Here is a 21,572-nt window from a genome sequence, read left to right as displayed (position 1 = left end):
CAGTGTTTTTTCTCGTGTTTCTACTTACAAGAAAAAGTCTATATTTATAATCATATACAATATGTTATCAGTTAAAGAAATTGTAAAACAAAAAGGTTTGACTTTGAGGGTAAAATATGACATATTATTTAATAGCGAAGATAATAATAATAACAACAACAACAACAATGATAATAACAATAATAATAATAATAATAATAATAATAATAATAATACGCAAATATATAAATAATAATACAAATCATACATTCAAATGTAAATCACCATGGTGTGACAGAGAGCGCAAAAAGGTAGATCCAGGTTACACTGTACGACCATATTATAATTTAAGAGACACTTGGGGTCATGTGTCATCCAATGCCGAGTTTCTGTAGGCTACAATAATTGTATACCGATAGTTGTTTTTATTTACGCTACATGAATTTACTAAGAGGGAGGGGTGAGAGATAAAGAGTCCCTATGCCCTCCTTTCCTATATGGGCTATATATATATATTGGCCTTGATGTTCGTCAACAGACTTGATAACAGGCATTTTGCAGGCTTTAGGGGTGGGGCTCGAGACATAGGGCCCAAACCAACCAAACGATATCTGCCGCTTCTCTTTGTGCCCCCTGTCCGTTCACTGATTGAAGTTAAAATCATTGTCATGTTTTATTCAACGGAGTCATAGTTGTTCCTTATCAAAGGATTTATGATGAGTAGGCATCTATATTGATTATACCAAAATACCAGAATAACAGCAACAACAAGTAGAACAACAACGGAATAATAATAATAATAATAATAATAATAATAATAATAATAATGAAATATATATACACCACAATGAGTCGCTTTACCTTCACGTGTGGCCACAAGCGTAGGCTAATTGTGTTTGTACAAATATTTCCATATTTCCCTTAGCCTAAATCTATTCTGTGGGCTCAGCGTTATAACAGCGACATATGCACTAAAGAAGCTTGTTAACATGGCTGAATGGCTATTTGCGCTCTCAAGAACACTAACACACCTGACACAATGATTTATGCCCTTCGTTTCAGGAACATTGTCAACTGACAGGAACTTTCGAATGTATGTCAACATGGTGAGGCCTACCGCACTGGGTTACAACCCACTGCGGGAGGAGGCTACCTTCCTAATCGAAACAAATCAAAGTTCCATGTCAGTTAAATTACCTGTTAAGGAAAATTCTCACAGACACCTATTTAACAACTATTTTCACTGAGGTGAATGTTATTGCCTGCTTGTACTTATTAATAAGCCATTCACGGTGATAAACTAAGAGGATGTCCATGCGTAATTTCGTGAGAAATGATAGGCCTTAAACGCTAGAGGGCTAGGCTGGATGTGTAGTAGTCACCTTCACGACTTCTGACATATTTGGAGGTGCATTTAATAACATTTAGAGGTGGAACAAGAACAGTAGATTCGTAAAACTGTATTTCATTGGCCATTATTTACAGAAAACTGACCACGGTGGAGATATTGGAATCCAATTTACACACGCATGGTTAGGAGGGCCAAAATCTCCGATTTTTATTTGATGAAACACAGCTCAATAAAACCTTTAAAGATAAAACTGCCAATTGCATATGTTTTGAGTGTACAGGATGCCGGCGGTGTATAAAGAAGCTCTTGTTGAACCGTTCGTCTTACCATGTAACAGCATACTCGCATGACACATAGGCCCATCTGATAACGACCCATGTGAGATATCACCCTAATCTTCGAATATCAAATTCTGATTGCTGAAATGCAAACACTCTCGTTGAAATTTGTGTGAATCAGGCTTATTTTCCATTTTATTTATAACGCCTAATTTAGTTCAATGTATAGGCTAGTTTAACCGTTTACGCAGCGCCTTCAGTGTGATGTAGGCCTACCTATCACTTGTACAACACAACGTAGCATTAGTGAACTGGTTTTAGCAGAAATTGGACCACCAAAAGAGTAGAGTCCGACTGTCACGTCATCAACTTAATATCATGATTTAATAAAAATTGTAGTGCGCGTTAGGTCTAGTTTTACATTATCAGGCCTTATTATAAGAAATTAATAATATTTTATAATTCTTTTCGACTTTTGAATCTCTCCATGATTGCGTGGTATTTTGATACCAAAGTAATGAAAAAAATACGTAGCAAACTGCAATAAGGTCCAAAGAGGAGTCTGTATCATGAGGTGTGATTTTTACGAGAGGCATTTGATAAATAAGTTGGACATGTAGGCAGTCCAGTGGATAGGCTATTGGGTTTGTGTGTGTGTGTGCGCTGCCGCATAGTCGATGTGGCATGCGTCCTCAAGCTGACAATAACCAAAGGTTAAAGACTGAAGAGAGCGTACAGAAAAGTCCCAACAGTGAACTACTAGTAAGTATATTGGATGTCATGGATTGGATGCATTGGATTAATAGAAGCGTCGAAAGTGATTTACTGTCGAGCCAATTCTTTACGAATTCCCAACTTTGGAAACCTGAACTTTATAATCAAATACTGAATATGGAAATCTTCTACACTTCAACCAGGCCTACAGAGAAGGATAGGGGGGGGGGGGGGGGGGGGGCTTGGGGAAACGCATGGTATTAATTAGGCCAAGCTTATATGTATGTATGTAACTTATAATACCAAATAGTCGTTGAGCAAACAAAAAAGAAGCACTATTTCCCTTTACCTTACGACATGCCAAATGCAGCAGTCAAAACGCGCTAAATGCAGCAGTCAAAACGCGCGCTCACACATAGGCTAGAGAGAGAGAGAGAGAGAGAGAGAGAGAGAGAGGGAGAGAGAGAGATGCAAAAGAACCACACACCCATTCAGTAAAATACAGTATATTTGTGGGAATATCAAACACTCTTCAGCTCACCTACATTACAAACGTATTGCAGAAAAAATGGTGATGGATCTATTTTTGTCAACTTCACAATTTTGAGGTTGGGTTGGTTATAACAATTTACGCATATGTGCATTTTGCTGTTCAGTGAATTCCTGTATATTTTGGTAATATTGGGGACGTCAAGGGTAATTTCTTTATACACGTTAATAGAGAGGCTCTGACACTCATAATGGTACTTAATCAGTGAAATTATTTTCGCTTGCAAGGAGACATGATCCAGTTGTTGTTCTAGATCACGTTTCAGATTTAATGATAGAAAATTGGCATTTCAGACGCCCGCGATTTTGACACTTAAATCCCTGGGTCACATGTTTCCACCTGCGATGGATAGCCTCACATTCGGCGACATAATTCATTATATCTACGATGGCGGGTTATGAGGCCGCAATTCAATGTCCAGACTCCAAACGCATTAGTATACCGCGTGTGGCAAGAGGTGTTAATCCATACAGGTATTAATTGAAACGGCCCTCCTGAATTTTACTTGACAACCTTCCATGTTGCTTAAAAAGTGACGTTCGCCATTGGCTTCCGCATATCAAACAACGACGTGTTTGATAATTCGGCTCGTAAGCGAAGTGAAGTGGCTCTGAAATCGTGGTGAGAAAAGAGAAATTCCGTGTGTTTTATAATACAAAACACATGTCTCAATAACCACAGGCCGCACAGCTGTGGAGACGCGGTCTGAAATGCCCAACAGGTGTTCTCGTTCCATCTCCCGTTAGAGCATGTTGACCGTACCCTACCTAATCATTTAAAAAAAAAAAATATATATATATATATATATATATATGTATATATATATACATTTATTGAATTATCATGTTCTGAAAAATATCTAACAGCCTGTAAAGTTTATATGTGATCTAAAATCTCCAGTTGACGTCCACCTATATGTCGACGAGGGCAACGTTCGGTGAACTTTGAAGTGGTTTAATATTTGCAGCGCTGTCTTTGAACATTTATACTCACGGAGTAATGGCAGGTTGTGAATTTTTAATAGAATTTCCATTCTAGCAGAGAGGACATTGAGCTGAAGACATTATTGCGCAACACTGAATCAGATTATTCATCCTTAGTCCACACAACATTACACAGATATAGGCCTAGGCCTAATGGAAAAAATGACCAAATAAAATCACAATGCTGCAATTGGCTACAACCCCTGAGTTTAAGTCATAATATAAATGAGGTTTTAAATTCGTTTTGTCTAAATTATTAAGGTTTGTTGGTTAATTGAATCGTAAAATGTCATAAAAAACGAGTTCTAAATCAATAACGTAGTCACACATAATGACATGGGCCTCCGTGTATGCCCATGCTAATCAAGGAAATATTGTCATGTCAAGGCATTATGCTACTTAAATGGACACGTAAATGGTCTTCGAAGGCCTGCTTAAGTACATTTTCTAAACTAAATTTTTAAATGTTAGACTTTTATGATGGATGGAAAAGGCCTACGATGAGTGAAGTGTGATACAAAACTTGAACATAAACGTTGTCTATTTTCGATTAGATTTACACCACAACCTTTTCAATGATTTAATTTTTAATGCAATATAGGACATGAACCTTAATTGGCAACGTTATCCTACGTCTCAATTAACGTGTCAAAATGTTGACGGAGTAGGCCTATATAATTAATAGCCTAATCCATAACCGAATATCTTCAAAAGTTTAACTTTTCACAGCAAGATCCAAACTCAGTTTAAATTAAATAATGTTCTACTTTTCTATGGGTTGAATAAAAACATCGCAGCTAGCCTATTTAAAATCTTATTTCATCTCATTGTTTGATTTTCTACGATTTGCGCACCAAATGAAAATGCATTTTGAAGCTGGCTTTGGATGTTTTAAGTAAAATACATAGGCTATAAGGCCTCAATATCATTTTGACTGTATGAATTGGGATGAATACTACTGTATATGTGGGAACAAAACACTACATTTAAACATTTTTCTCCACATTGCAATATGCAGACAGATCAATCATCCAAATGGTAGAAAAAACTTGCAGCCAACACTTTAACATCCAACCTATAATTGACAAAAGTTACATTCATTATTTATTTCCATTAAACATATTACAGTAAAAAGTAACCAGCCTGCAGTATTTTAGAATATAGCACATTAGTCAATTTGTATGTAAGTTATTCAATTTATGCAAAGACTATCCATGTTATGTGCCTCAACAACTACAGAAACAGACCAAACCAAACCAACTTACTCTGACCTTATTATGCATGATCTTGAAGGCAAACTTGTAAAAACGTTCATCATTTGAATTTGTTGATATCTTACCTGATTGTTCCTAAAGTTATCAGAGCTGTGCACATGAGAAAGAGAAGCATGATGTGTTCTTGTCATGTTATTAGGTCTCACACCAAATGTTTATAGTGGTTGTCGGACATACTTTGATCATATTACAGGAGTGTCTGTGAGAAACTAAAAATCATTTACCTGCAAGGACAACACATGATCGCCCCTATGTGTTACCTTTTGTATGGCATATTTTATATCACAAAAGTTGGAACTTATGAATTATTGGAATTCACTTGTTAGTTAAATTACAATATAAGTGAATGTATACTAATGCAATTATTGTTGTATGCTATTAAAAATATTATTGTTTCTTTTACCAAGAAGTTCTTACTCTAGAGTAGAAACCGATGCATCAATGTGGTTAAATTAATGATAACATTATTGAGATGTCTAAAATCTGATGACATATCTCCTTAATGTGCATGCGTGTATCTATGAGTAGGCCTACATTTGTGTACGTGTAAATGTGCAATGGACTGTGGGGGAAGCAGTCTATATTTTCTGATACTGAAATGTAGCTAATGAGCATTTTATCCTCTGTAAAATGTTTGTGAACCACCAGACATAAATCACACAGTAGACTTCTTTTTACTTTAAGTTGTCTGTGTCAGTGCCTTTACTTGGACGTTAAAGGACCAATTTCACCCTGACAGTCACCTCCACTTTGCTTTGACAAGTCCAGGTGCAAATTCCTGTCCTCTGGAAGCCAGATGGTTACTCTATTCTACTCAGTTAACCAGGCAAGGAAACATGCATACTCTTGGATTGAGCTGATTCCATAATATAGCCATACTGGGATATATATGCTGTTTTTGTTGTCAAAAAATGAAAATGCCACTGGACTTGATAAAACATGGTGCACAACACAAACACATACACACAGGGGCTTTAAATAGCCTAATAATGATAATAATAATAACAACGGCAAGGTTTTACAGAAGACGCATTTAGTATAGCCTACACGTCATTGTTTGATCTAGCATTTCGATTTTCCACAACAATGTTGTACTACGCAGGTTGCAGCATAATGTTTGGTACAATAAAATACAAATACACATCGCCTTGATTTATTTAGGGGCCAAATCAATGTGGTTCACTGATTACAGGGACAATTCAGCGGGAGACTTATGAAGTAGCCTAGCGCAAAAATATTCAACATAAAACAAGCACACCAAAGTACAAGATTTGATCGCGTTTCAGGTGTAGGTTTCAGTTTGATGCCTGCGATAAATGAGCACATAAGACGAACATCAGGAACACAGGTGTCTACCTCAAACACAAAGAAATCAGTAAAATATACAGACACGCGCACTCTGAGCAAAACGCCCACTAACCTTTAACCCCCAGTTTCCTAGCGACAGGGACGCGTCACTGGGACTGGTCCATCTGTATCCATCATGTACGCATTTGGATAATTTCGCCTCAGAAGTTTATCGCTCATAGAGTTGACCCTTATGTTCGAACACATCTCCTAGTTACACTCACTAACAACCCCAAAAACACAAATTTTCTACTAAGAGAGACGTGCTATTATTTCGTGCAGATTTCTTGGAACAGTGGTACAAGCCTGGCTGCAGCAAATAAGTGAATATGGCGTCTGGTTGCTTAGCGCTGGCTCAATCTTATTAGCTGTGTTGCTTCACTGACCAACCATCGAAGCAGCTGTTGCTAACTCTAGTTTCAGTAATACATTGTCTTAACTAAATATATTTCTATCAACATGTCGGACTCCGAGGAAGAGAGTCAAGACCGACAGCTGAAAATTGTTGTAATCGGGGACGGAGCGTCTGGAAAGGTAGGGGGATTTTCAGATTTGAGAATGATGGTTTAGCTAGCTTGCATAGCTGACGTTGCTAGCTTGCTTTGCTAACGTACATAATCAAGTTGATATTAACTGCTAGCCAACTTTGCAGGTCGTCGTTGTTTACCTGGTTTTGTTTGTTAAATACAAGATAAAGGAGACCGATGGGGAAAGAATACCCATTCATGATCAAAGACGTTTACTGAGACCCCATCCTTAACTCATGACAACAGACCATGACAACTTGTAGCGTTCGATAGCTGTTTGCCTCTTGCTGCCTTGTTGTCGATGCGTCAAGTGAGTCGTTTCAGAAAACCTGCCTGCTAACCACAACAGTGACACAGGACATTGAGTGTATGAGTTAGACAAAGAGGCAGGACTGTCAGCTCTGTCGCCCGTTATTTCATGGGCGTTTGGGTTCCAGTTTTGCTAGTAATAGTTGGAAAGTGTAACATTAGAAAGTAGATTACCGTTACAGCTAGCCTGAGCGTTTATGTTATACAGTAATGTCTATCTATGTCAGAATAGCTGACTAAGCTTATTTGATACATTCTTTACCTCCGCTGACAGGGCAACATCATTGAACATTACTTTTGTATCTTAAGCAGTATGGTTTCCTGATGTGATCTTAGGCACAGGTACATTTGTAGCTAAGTAAATGCCCTTGATATGTGCTCCATAGTTTCATGATGTTGAGTTCTAGAGTTAGTGATCCCATTTGATATTGATCCCAATTTGATACACACACCTCAAACAAAGACTGAATAACTGAAACGACCTACAGTAGGCTATAATGCTTTTGGTGTTCATGGTAGCTTATTTTTATGTTGCGAAGCAGTTTCATCACTGCTTACACACACACACACACACACACACACACACACACACACACACACACACACACACACACACACACCACCACCACCACCACACCACAGCACACCACACACACACTCGCTCCTACCTAACACAAAGTATGCATGTGAAAAGCTTGCTTTGTAAGAGCTAGGTCTACATGAAACTACAGGTTAAGGCTTGTAAACCTATTAAGAAGCATGTCTTTTGCTGCAGTTGCAAAAAATGAAAATAAACATTCATATTTCCTTTCGTATTCATAGTCATGTTGTGGTCATAAAGTTGCCCTAATAAAGTGTATGAATATTTGATATTTTTGTCTTGAAGCTTTGTAGCAATAGGGTATCTTAATCTCTTGTCTCACTCTGTGTGAACCACCTGTCGTAGACACCTGTTGATTACTGTGCAGACTCTTCTTTTAAAGGCAGCAGTGTGGGATGCAAAGACGGTTAGAATACCGGCCTGTATGATTTAGCTTCGCCTGCTTTTGGATGGATCCAAATGAAGACGATAATGATCGTGTGAGCGGTGGATTTTCTTGTCCGACTCTTAGACTTTTTGTTGATCTCTTATGGTCATCTCCATGATCGATGAGGGGGATTAAGTTAATGTATTTTGAATAGGTATTTATATAGGCCTGTGCCATTTCTAAGGTAATACTGTGTGCTTAATTCTGGCTTGAATCCTTTCTTGAGTAACTGCCTTGTAAACCTATTAATTGTACCTGGGCTTTAATCCGTAGTGCAGGACGGATTTTCCTCTTGGCGTTGCAGTTGTTGTAGGATAGTATTCATCTGGGATAAAGCCAGCATAGGTAGTCTTAAGGGCAGGCATTTTATACTTATGTTTGTATCACTGGGTGAATGTTGTGAACTAGGTATGACCTATGCTTTATCAGATCTTTTCCTTAAAATTACGTTATTGTTTATCAGAGGGCTTCCATTGTACATAATTTCTCATGTTGACTGTGATTTAATCTTTATAGTAGTGTTTAGTGTAGGCCTGGTATTTGTAAGCAAGTTCTACCTGTTTGGTAAGAGTAAGTAGCTAACATATAATTTGAAAAATAGCTGTATGTAAATTGTTAGCCTAAATAATTGCATTATTTCTTAGCGTTGTCTTGACTACATTATGTGTTGTTTATCATAGTGTGATTTGTGTTTTAACATCCATTTTTAACCCTTGGGGCTATTGTTTTGCCACTTTTTTGACACCAAAACTTATTCTGTTTTTTACTGTATATATGTCTTTCTTGTCAGTTTTTTCTACCATTTGTCCACTCCTCAAAGCTACTGTGCTTGACAGAGAGGCTGTGGTCTGGCTCCTCAGCTGCATCTCTGTGTATGAAACAGTAGGAACCATCTTCAGGCTGCTCTAATGAGCTTGACCCCCATCCAGCGAGCACACTCTTTTTAACGAAGCATGCACCAATATAAGGCTCTGTATGAAATGAAACATGCCCCAATATGCTCCCATTAAAAAGCCCACAGTATGGTGATCTATGTACTCCAAATGATATGTTATTCCATAGGCTGCCTAGTAAATTCTATGGCAACGGCCGCAGGGCTGCGTCAGCGTTAATGGCAGTGCACCACTGAACCGTGGGTGAGGTATGTTGACTGTTGATTGGCATGAACATTTTTTAGAACATTTTTGGAGTGACCTCAGAGTTGTTTGCATAATTACGACCTATTATAATTCTTATGACATTGTTTATACACTCGGAAGAGGGTTTTGCAAGAGTGTCCTCAGTCCATGGTCGCATTAAACAGCTTGAGATTTATGTCAATATTTTCATGCTCTTTGAGTGAGGAAAGAGGAGTATCACTAAAGACTGTCATTGCCTGTGAGCTGTAAGCCCAATAATTCCCACTCATTCCTTTCTTTAACCACAGGATTGAATTGAATTGCTAAGTTATATGCTAGTTTAATTATTAGCCTAAATATTTCACCTGTACAAAGCTTTTTGTAGTCTATCTAGGCCTAAATGTGTAATTTAAATGTAAATCAATTTGATTAGGCTAAATAAATGTGTTAATTGTGTATTGAGTTTTGCATACAGAATTTAACGGGGAGGCTGAAGGATTCTGGCGTTTTGCAATTTGATTCTGCATCTAGGCCAGTTCTAGAGCTTGTTTTTAAATCACACCATGAAATAGGAAGAGCCGTTTTGGGGTATTCCACTGCGTCCATCAAAACTCGCTAAGCCCTATCTCTTGTGAGCCATGTTTAGCAAAGCAGAGAAGGTTGTCATGACAATGCAGAGCTGTTTCCTTTTGAATGGCTCTTGAAAACCCCCAATGATCAAGTGTGAACACACTGCTTCTCTCTGAAGTGCTTTTTGACTTGTTCTGCACTGAGAATTTCTGTTTAAATGCTCCTCCAAAGACTTTCAGACTACACACAGCGAAGTGAACAAAAATGAATGCATTCAAAGAAATAATGAATACAAAGAAATATAATTTCTCTCCCTGTCTCTCACACACACACACACACACACACACACACAGACATGCTCACACAGACATGTCTTTCTCTGACACAGTACATTAACACTACCTCCCCCCATCTTTCTCCACTGCTACCAGGTGTCAGCTCAGTAGTTTGAATACTTTACCTGCTTGTCTGTGTCCGGCTGGGCTGGGGTGGGGAACTGCCCCCCCCCCCCCCCCCATTCTAAACGGACCCTGTGACTGACAACTTGTCTGTAATTTCCCCCCTTATTAATGTGAATTTGCTCGGCAAATTGCAATGGGATCAGTTTTTCTTGGCCCATGTGGCGGGCCTTAATCCTGCCTGTGGTTGTCCATTTACAGAGCGCCCGCACCAGTTTATGAAAGGCTGTCCACTATGCGAAGTGGAAGCCTTCAAAACTAGCCTGTTTTCCCCGACGATGGGTGAGAAACGCGGAACGTTGGCTGTGCAACTCCTGTCCATAAAGACGCACAGAATTGTTGTTAAACTGCAGGATGATGTGAAACTTTGCAGCTGTTATTTTTTGTCACTTTACTTGTTGTATGTGGCCTAGCCTATCAAAATGATGTGATATTACAAACTTTAATGAGCCTAATAGGCTATGAGAATTAGCCTCAGATGGTGGGAATTTAGGATACTGAGGTAGTGAAATAGTTTCAACCTGCACAAAAGCCTACTCTAATGAAAGTCATTACCTACTTGTAAAATATTGAACATGAATGTTGATTGCTGACCGTTATCCTTCACTGTAATTGAAATAAAACAATCAAGTGATTTGTTTTTTAAATTATTTTATTAAAATACATCACTGCTGCCTGTAATACGTGACTGTTTGCAGACTCTAAATTGGTGTAGGGAGAAGCGTATGCTGTTTGTCTTCTTGCTCACAATTGGCCATTGGCCTTGCCAACGAAAACGGCTGGCTTGTTTTCTGCGTCCCCCGCATTCCTCAGTATGCCGCCTCCTTTTCAGCGGTGACCCCAAATCGCTCCTTCTCCTCTCCCCCCCCCCCCCCCCCCTGGAGAGCAAGCCCGGGATTACGCCAGCGTTTACATGCCCTGCTTACTTCCAGTTGTGTTGTGAAAAAAGAAGGAGTGAGAGGAGAGATGACTACGAAAAGGCAAGAGGGGAAAGCCAGAGCTACTGGAACGCCAAGACAAATGCATCGCTCAGCCAGCGCGAGCATGTGGAATAGCTTTTTGCTGTCCAGGCGAGTTACCCTGGTGTTGTTAAAAATTGTTTGGGCTACCAAGATGGCCGCACCTCTCCCTGTTGCGTCAGTGACCTCTGGGCTTTTTTTTTTCTTTCCCCCCCGTCCGTCCATCCGTCTTGTTTTTCGTTTTTCATCGACGGTGATGTCTGCCTGTGCAGGCCGATGTGTTTTCCAGTGAACGTCCAGCCAGCGAGTATTTAGTTAATCACAGATTAACTAGCTGTAAGAAGCATCCCTTTAATTTTTTACTACATTTCATTCCCTGTGGTTGTGGCAGATTTTTAAGAAGAAAAACATGCATTAAATGTTATGGTGTTTAATGGAAGATGGAAGTATTGTCTGTCTTTACCCCATTGGTCTGGTTCACTGTGGCTTTTAAGTGAGCATTACCTGTCACTAGAAGATACCAGTTTTTTTGGTTGCAGCTTCAGCTTAACGTAATTTTTCTGGTTGTGCGGGCAGACCCCGTGTGTCAGTTTTTCTCAGTGTTTATGCAAGCGTACCATTCTAAAGTTAGCTATTAGACATGCAACACTTCATTTTTCTCTCCCCCTCATCCATCAAAGTGAATTAAACTTGGCACATCAACCCTGCACGGCCAATTCCCACGGACTTTGGAATATGAAATGTCATCTTTTTTTTTCGTCTTCTTCTTCTCCGAACTCTCCTCCGTGGGGGAAAACACACAGACAGCATCACACACTTTTGTAGTGTGCGGCAATTACTGAGGTGGGAGCCTGTCTGGACACCTGCTTTTCTAATTGCTGGGGATATTTATCCCCTGCCTGCTGCCCATGTCATTTTCTGGAAAATGTCACAGATGCGGGACTCACCCTCCCACCCAGTGATCCCCACTGTCCCGTCAAACTCCCCGAACAATTTAAATGGACTGTCGGGAGACACCTTTCCTTTCCTGTCACTCACTCAGAGATGAGACTGTTGGACCGTGTTTACACCTGGTGTTAACATGCGTCTTCTTGGGTGATCCAATCACGAGTGGACAGCTCTAGGTACAGGTGTGAACACACTTCAAATGCATTGAGGGTGTATTGCGATCAGGTCATTCAGTTCACATTCAGAGGTGGTTTGAGATGCACATGGCCACATTCTCTAAGCAGTATGTACCAGGTCTGTGCGATAATGTGGGTATTAAGTAGGATCATAAATAAAAGTGATGTCTAATGATGATAAGCTTTGAAAATGTTTAGATGGATAACAGCTAACAGGTTGTACAGCTTGTGGCTGGTTAAACGCTAATTTAACACATATAATGATTTCGAAGTTTGATTGCATGAACAAACCTTGAGCGTGCTCCTTTTCTGACTTACAGAAGCAACAGCCAGTCACATCCTTTGATTATGCTGTGTGTCACTAGTGACACCCAAACAACCAATCGTATATCAGTGGTAGTGTAGTGCAGTCTGCTCGCCACTTGGCACTATGGCTGTTTTTAAAAGTTTGACAAGGTCAGAGCACGCTCTTGTGGAAACTTTGTAGGGTGGTAACCATTTTGACCAAGACCAGAACCGCAATGAACCCGTGTTCTCCAGAGGTAGTTAAAAAGACAAAAGTGCCACCACTGCTGCTGACTTCAATGGAACAAGTTTGGCATAAAATGACAGCAAAAATGTTTGAATAGCTGTGCGCTGTAGAGACCACTATCAGTCAGAGTGTTAATCGAGACTGCAAACAAAGCCAAAGTTAGTTTTTTTTGTTTCATTTAAAAAATGGTGTCACTTAGATGCCATTTTTGGCAGTTCTACCGCTAAATATTGATTACCGTAAATTGAGCCCGGCAGCTGTACCAGACCGTGAGGTGTGAGGCTATTTGAGAGGTAAGCAGACGGTTAATGACCCAAACAGAAATATTCATGTAGGCTGAGGGCCTGAGGGCATGTAGGCTAGAGATTATCAGTTGTTTTAGGCCAATCAGGGGAATATGACTATGAAAAATAGTTTTTTTTTTTTTTTTTGTGTTCTTGTTGTTACATAGACTGTTACCTTAAATGTGTTTTTAATGACTGTGTACAGCTACTGGTTAATAGGCCAAATATGTGATGATACTTTCTTATAGCCCTAATCCTTAACTTGATGCACAAAGTGTCTATAGACTATTACTCTGAATTGCTCAATATATTACACTATGGAATTGGTGGAACTGCTGAACATTCAGTTGATCTGTGAGTTTGCATGTGTTATGAACGCAGTTTTCACCTTGTCTTTTCCTTAGACGTCTCTGGCCACCAGGTTTGCACAGGAGGCCTTTGGGAAGCAGTACAAACAAACGATAGGCCTGGATTTCTTTCTGAAGAGAATAACCTTGCCAGGTGAGAACACCATACACACACACACACACACACACACACACATTCAGTTATTTAATTTCATTCAATTATGGTATACATCAAAAATGCAATGACCCACCTCTGTTCTGATTGAATTTAAGTGAAAAAAGTGTGAGTAATTTCACTCATAAGAATATTAGAATATAACATTTTAAATAGAAATAAAAGGCAGTCTTGCTTTCTTTCTGGGCTAAATCAATCCGCTGTGGTTCCTCTGGACTGTCCTTTATTTTCCCCACTGTGTTTGTGCACTGAGTGGATCGGATGTTTACTCCCATCACCTCAGAGTTTGGACATGCTAAAGATGTTTTGTTGAAGTTCGCTAAAAGCTTTTTCTCCCCTTCCTCCCTCCTTCTTTGGCTTTTTTAACTCTCACTGGCTGTCTCTGTGGTGTTTGCACTGACAGCCAGACACAGGACTTGTGTGTGTGTGTGTGTGTGTGTGTGTGAGTGTGAGCGCTTAAACGTGTGTGTGTGTGTGTGTCTCTTTCTCGGTGGCTCCTTATTGTGGAGTGTCTGCCTACACTCACTTTTATTCCCTCTGAACGCTCTTCTCTCCAGAATAAACACCTTGGGTTTTTTTTCGTCTCTTTGAAGGCAAAGGACGACGTGCCCAGTTGGCTAAAACCGTGGAGATATCCTCCAGCATAAAAACACTCAGCGGTTTACATTCATGTTACTGCGTCCCTTATCCCACCCATCCGCTCCGATTTCAACTGATTGTTGTTTTGAACCACACAAAACGCATATTTGGTTTTTTTATTTGTTTTCAAAGCTTTTGTAAATAAGATCCTTAGATGTTTAAAGTAAATACTTATTTCACTGCCACTATCTTCATAACCTTTATATCAACCAACCAACTGTGTTGTATGGTATTAAGATAAAGTACTTTTAACTGAGATGAGATTTAGATGAGCCACTGAGCATAATTGCCTCTGCACAAGTGCATTTGTTAAAATGGTGTAAGTGCTGCTGATCCTAGCTTTAGGACTGTTTGTGACATGAGCGCAGCATTTAAATAGGGACATTTAGATCGTAATCATTTAGAATAACACCAAGCAGGAAGTTGTAGGTACAGTTAGTTCATTCAATGAAAACTTGTTAATTCACTTGAATAGGGTTAGAAATGGCAACCCACACTTTATAGGTAATACACCCAGAAAACAAACAAATACAAAAAAAAAAAAAATCAAAAATTCTATTAAATTTGCATGAATTTCACACATTTAATCAACATTCATTATTATCTTTTATTGCAACAAATACTTAATCTATGATGGGTATATTTTCCGTTGACTATTAAGGACCCAAATTTCCCTCACAATCTGAATGATAAAATATCGTTCTGTCTTAATTCATCAATGTTTTTTTTCCTGCTGGTATTTTTTAGTGGCGACATGGAATGCATTCCGACCATCTGCTGTCATGTAAATGGTCTGACATGTAAACACAATTTAGAAATGACTAATAATTTCCCTGAGGTCTTGTTTTGGAAATGTCTTCAAGCTTTGGGCATTTTTTGCCTGACAATCCTGGAGTATAGTAGTAATATATATATTTTTTACGAAAGCCCTGGCTATTTTTTGACAATTAAAAAACAAACATACAGAGAAAGGTAGTGACACAGGAAATAACCTATAACTGGAAAGAAAAAAATTGGCATATAAGTTTGACGAACAGCATTTACCTTTTACAGTTCAAGTTGTAGAATAAATAAAACATGGCATAGGCCTGTCTATTCATACAAATACTTTCATGCACTAAAAATTATGAAGACGTGTGTCCACACACACACACACACACACACACACACAAACACACGTGAAAGCTTCATGTCGAACTCCTGAGGAGTCTTGTGAATGTAGCTTTACATGGGTTCTGTATAGTCTAGATGTAGTCAGTGTGAACCCTTTGGATTTCCTTCCTCGGCGAAGTGTGAGTGTCGGGCTCTGCCTGGCCATCCGTGTCCAGGCGCATTTAAAAAAACCTAAAGCCTGACCACCGCCTGTGAGTGGGCACCTCCGTGCTTAGCCAGCAGGCTGGACACCCCCGGCATGCTGTTTAAAAACGTCTCTGTCAGTTTTAGAAATAAAATAAAAAAAATCTATCACTTTTCAAGAGAGAGAAACTTGCAGTAGTTAAAAATAGTAATAAAGTCTTTTTCTCCCTCTCGGTTTCTCGCTCCTCTTCAAATAAGAAACGGAGCCTGTTTCTCTTTTCCCACCTCTGCTCCACGTCTCTTACTTTGTGTTTAATTATGCCTATTTTTCTTAACACCACATATATTTCCTCTCACTTTCACTGCCCTGGCATGGCTCAGTACAATGCAAACAGCCGTCCCCAGGCTAAGAAGTGCTCTTTTTTTAAGGGGTGGTGGGGGCGTGTGTGACGGGGGTGTGAAGTGGAACTGTCCGAATTGCCGAGTTTGAGGATAACATACCTGCAGTGTTCTTCCTACCAAGTCCCCACTGCTGAGTATTCTTGGATGCCGTTCTTGGAGTAGCGGCCCCTGCCAGAGAAAAAAGAACAGTCGAGAGGCCGCGAGATTCATTTTTGATTTATTGTTTCCAATCTCCGCTCACGAGAGGCACGCAGGTAAAAGCTCGGTCTCCTCCGTTCCTGGCGTCTTGAGTCGAGCTCTCTTAACGCTCTTGTCTGCCCACGAGCTCAGCTGAGGTCTGAACTATGACGGGGGAAATTACCTCGGAGTTCCTCAACAAACGTGAAAGCTCAGGAGGCACCACATCTGTGTCAGCCCATGTCCGTCTGTTTTAACAGTGTCCCTCCTGTCTCCACACAGGCAATCTGAATGTCACTCTGCAGGTGTGGGACATTGGCGGCCAGACGATTGGAGGGAAAATGCTGGACAAGTATATCTACGGTGCTCAGGTATTACTGGTCATTCTCACACACACACACACACGCATGCATGCACGCACGCACGCACACACACACAGACGGCACTTTCTCAAACATGCACGCTGGCGCTCGAGATGTGTGGTCCGCTCTTCTTTATTGACCTTTATTTTTGTTCGAGCTCTGAGCATTCTGTGACTGCTTTACAATCTAGCAGTGTTTCCCCAGCAGGCTTGGGGGTTAACAAGCTTCAGTAATAATATTAGTCCACAGGCTTGATGCCAAGTTTATAGGCTAGCTGTTAATGCAGCTTATGTATGAGCCATGGTGAAAACACTCAGTGTGTCAATATATGCCCCGCTATACCAATCTCTCTCTCTCTCTGTCTCTCTCTCTCTCTCTCTCACACACACATACACACACTATCTCTCTCTCTCTGTCTCTCTCTCTCTCACACACACACATACACACACTATCTCTCTCTCTCTGTCTCTCTCTCTCTCACACACACACACGCACACTATCTCTCTCTCTCTCTCTGTTTCGCTCTCTCTCACACATACACACACTCTCTCACACACTATCTCTCTCTCACACACACACACCATCTCTCCTCTCTCCTAACTCTTTGTCTTTTAGACTAAACCACTCATTCACTGTTCCACTCTCTCTTTCTCTCTCTACACACACACACACACACACACACACACAGTCTGTCACAGTCTGCCTCCTCTCTTCCCCTCTTCCCTCTTACTCAATATACCTGTCTCAACCTCTCTCAATCTGCTCTTCTCTTTATTTGTCTCAATTTATCACTCTTTCCCCTGGCTCTGTCCTTGCCTGCCATCTTCCTGTTTTCATTTACGTAGCTCGCAGAGTACGCTTGTCATTCTGAGAATAGTCTGCCCACTCCTCTCATCCATCAAACAGTCCCACAGCTAGCTCTGCTAAGCTACTGAGGCACACTTTAGACATTTATATGCAACTATGTGAGCTCAGTCAGACTCCAAATGGACTGTGTGTGTGTTTGTGTGTGTGTGTGTTTGTGTGTACATTTCCTGTATGGGTGTGCTTGTTTGTTGGAGGTGTGTGAGTGGAGGTGGGGGGTGGTTCGCCCAGGGTCTTCCCTGCCACTCAGGCACTGTGTGTTGGGGCCAGTGTGTGTGGAGCCCAGAGTTAAGCAGTCTACTGGCTGGCTCGCCGGCTGGCAGCTCAGACTCTAGTGCCCCCTGCTGCCTGCTCCAACTGGCAAAGCAGAAGCATGGCACACCATGAGCTGCCCACCACATCACATCACACTGCTACCACCCAGCGGGAACACACACAACTCGGCCGTCACACACATCGTCGTCGTAAAGCCGTCTCGGAATACGGCCTAGCGGAAGAGCCCTGACACACACACACACACACACACACACACACACTCTGACATCTCAACTAATGAAAAAGAACAGGATTAGAATCCATGTGAAGCTGAGGGAACAGACAACTGACAAAATCCTACAGTGTGATTTGCTTTGGAAAAAATGATTAGTGAAAAGTTGTTCAAAACCTGCTTACTCTAAAAGAAAAACACTGTCTGTTCCCATTGGGATACTGACAAAGGTTGAATGAATGAGAGAAACATGGGTAGTTAACTTCTGCATAAATGTGATCATCTCGTCATGTGCGCGTGTGTGTAGTTATCTCCTGCATAAATGTGATCATCTCGCCATGTGCCCCACTGCCCGTGTGTGTAGTTATCTCCTGCATAAATGTGATCATCTCGTCATGTGCACGTGTATGAAGTTATCTCCTGCATAAATGTGATCATCTCGTCATGTGCACGTGTATGAAGTTATCTCCTGCATAAATGTGATCATCTCATCATGTCCGCGTGTGTAGAGTTATCTCCTGCATAAATGTGATCATCTCGTCATGTGCCCGTGTGTGTTTCTCTGGCAGGGGGTGCTGCTGGTGTATGACATCACTAATTACCAGAGCTTTGAGAACTTGGAGGACTGGTTCGGCATGGTCAAGAAGGGCAGCGAGGAGGCCGATGTGCAGCCGGTGGTGGCGCTGGTGGGCAATAAAAGTAAGTAGGACACGGCTAGATTGTTCTGGCCCAACTACTAGAGCGACATGCTAACAATGCTAAGGGCTAATTATGGGTTTGGTTCCCAGGGAACACACATACTGATGAAAAGGCATATAGTGTACCGTGCTTTCACAAGCTTTACTTGCCCTTGAGACGCATGAGAGTGAGAGAGGACCAAGTCCTCGAGATCCAAGATTGCTTGTAAAGGATCCAGAGTTTTCCCTCCACATACTGCACTTAGTTGAAGAGCATTCATACACTTTAATTAGAACTGTACTTCTCAGGCATGGTCTCTGAATGACAGCTGGCATCCATAGATACTACACTGACTAAAGTGTTGACACAAGCAGTGCAAGTAGCCTGGGATACTTTAGATAATGTTGAACTCATTGCTGCATTTATTACACTGGGTAGCGCTCTTGTCTAGCCATAAACAGGCACCCAGAGTGCTCGAAGATGATCTCCCAGTCTGGATGAGCTTCTTCTAATGGCCTGCATCAGAGCAGGAGCGTTTGTTTGGAGCCGTGAGGCAACAATTGTGTCCATGTGTTAACATACTTTTGTGGTGTGTGGGTCTTAAAAGCTGTCGGTGTGTGTGTGTGTGAGTGTGAGTGGGCTTTGAGCAGGCCTTGCGAGTGCGTACCCTGATGTGTGAAGGAGATATGGCGCTTGATTCATGAGAAGCCAGCACCTTGGCAACATCGCGCCCAAACAGAGGGCCTGCAAAAATCAAGATGTCGCGTGGGAGTGATGATTTAACATCCTTAGTATGGGCTTGTGTGTGTGTGTGTGTGTGTGTGTGTGTGTGTGTGTGTGAATCTCTCTGAAACACACACACACACACACACACAGTGAGCATCTCTTATCTCTCTCGTTCTCTTGGCTCTGTCTGAGCATGGCCTGGCCAGCTATGCATCAGCAGACTGAGGCCAGAGGATAAGCAGACTCCTCTCCTCTTTCTCCCTTCTTCCTTCCCTCGCACCGTCTTTTTCTCTCCTCCTCCCTCTCCCTCCCTCTCTCCCTGCCGTCATAATAAAGACAATAAAGACTAATAATGACCACTCCCTTCTGTCCGCCAGCCAGCCAGCCAGTGGAGAGGGCAACTGGGAGAATCCCACCACTCCCCACTTCCCCTGAGAGATCCCCCCCCCCCCACACACACACACTCAAACACACACACACACATACTCTCTCTCTCACAAACTCTACCCAAAGCGCTTCTCAGCAGACTGGGTGCGGCAACCTCCTTATGGCCTCTGAACGTTTCCTGGATGAATGCCGACAGCAGACAGGGGTCGTTCAGTTTCTCTCAAAATAATAAATAAATACTTAAAAAATAAATACATGCGTAGATCACTCTCATTGTAGTGAGAGGTTCCAACATTTGGTTTGATTTATTTCAATAACCTTTTCTCCCAATAGATATCGAGTTTTGGTGTCTCTATATCCATATCATTGTACAGTTATACAATTCAGTCAAATGTGTTTCTAGATCAATGCTTGTATTTCATTTTAATCATTGGTCAGTCATTGGCTTTTTATTTACTTTCTTTTTAGTACCCTTAGTATCAATTGTGTCCTAAACTGGACACCAGAACCGACTGGGTTTTAGTCCGTACTATTTGTTTAAGTCTCCTCCTCGTCTTTGTGTGTCAGGAAAGCCAAGCCAATGTGATGGACAGGAGATGACCGTGCCTGCTTTGGGAAACGGCGCGCCTGTGTTTTATTTGTGCTTGCGACCCCCACCCAGATCACCCCACTAGGAGCAATCCATTATCTGGCCACGGCTTTGTAAATTCCCAGCGCTCTCTCCCGCTCGCTGCCTTCCTTCAGGAGCCGTGACGAGGGAGCGAGAGACGAGAGGAGGAGAGAGTTAGTCTTTCAGCTATCTTTTGGGAATAGCCCACACAGACATCTCTGTTTTTGCTACCTCACCCCCCCAGTCGTTGCTGGACCCCCCACCTCATGCGTCCACCCCTGTCCAGTGCCCATGCGGAGAGGCAGCCCTTTCAACTGGTGCATGCATGCCTCGTAGTAGCGTTCCTCTCCCCTCCAGTCTCACTGCTCGCTACCCTCCGCTCCGCTCCGAGGCCGACGGTGAAAAACAAAGTGGCAGAAAAAATAAAATCATGGCATTCTCGGTTGCCACGGTTATGGACTTTTGTTACGTTCCCATGAAGTTCAAGACGAGACGCAGCGACCTCAGGACCATATTTACAGCAACTGAAATAGAAACGTTGAAGAAAACGCACACACACACACACGATACACGGCAGCTTGGAAAAACAGGCCCGTGGCACAAATGCACAGATTTATGCGCTTCAGAAGGCCGACCCTCTCAGGCTCTTAAACTCGTGCCGTATTTTATTATCGCTGCGCTGCTACCACCCAGCGGGAACACACACAATCCGGCCGTCACACACATCATCGTTGCTGTAAAGCCGTCTCGGATACGGCCTAGCGGAAGAGCCCTGACACACACACACACACACACACACACACACCAATGCTTGGTGACTGATGGGGACAGAGCCTTCTACACTGTTAACATCTATTTTGTTTTGTTTCTGTTTTTCAAAAACGTGAAAAAGAAGACGTGAATTTCAAAATGGAACAGGGTGTTTTTTTGTTTTGTTTTCTTCTCTCCAAACCACACTGGCATTTTGTTCCTATTTTCTCAATTTTACGAGTGATTTAATTCCACTCATGTCCCTACATGTAGAAAACTGGCATCTA

General features: G+C 41.5%; 1 protein-coding gene across 2 annotated transcripts in view; it reads left to right on the top strand.

The window, feature by feature from the left end:
* The first annotated feature begins 6,576 nt into the window (after positions 1-6,576).
* The window catches only part of rab28 (RAB28, member RAS oncogene family), a 31,881-nt gene continuing 16,885 nt past the window's right edge, over positions 6,577-21,572 (top strand). For both annotated transcript variants that reach the window (XM_042062143.1, XM_042062144.1), the window contains exons 1-4: positions 6,577-7,010; positions 13,790-13,886; positions 16,704-16,792; positions 18,704-18,833. In XM_042062143.1, coding sequence (XP_041918077.1) covers positions 6,936-7,010; positions 13,790-13,886; positions 16,704-16,792; positions 18,704-18,833 — 391 coding nt within the window. In that variant the 5' untranslated portion in view covers positions 6,577-6,935. The remainder of the gene's footprint in view (positions 7,011-13,789; positions 13,887-16,703; positions 16,793-18,703; positions 18,834-21,572) is intronic.

This window comes from Alosa sapidissima, chromosome 14, assembly GCF_018492685.1.
Source record: "Alosa sapidissima isolate fAloSap1 chromosome 14, fAloSap1.pri, whole genome shotgun sequence".
NCBI lineage: Eukaryota > Metazoa > Chordata > Actinopteri > Clupeiformes > Clupeidae > Alosa > Alosa sapidissima.
Note: the sequence above shows the minus strand (reverse complement) of the source record. Positions and strands in the feature narration are given on the sequence as shown.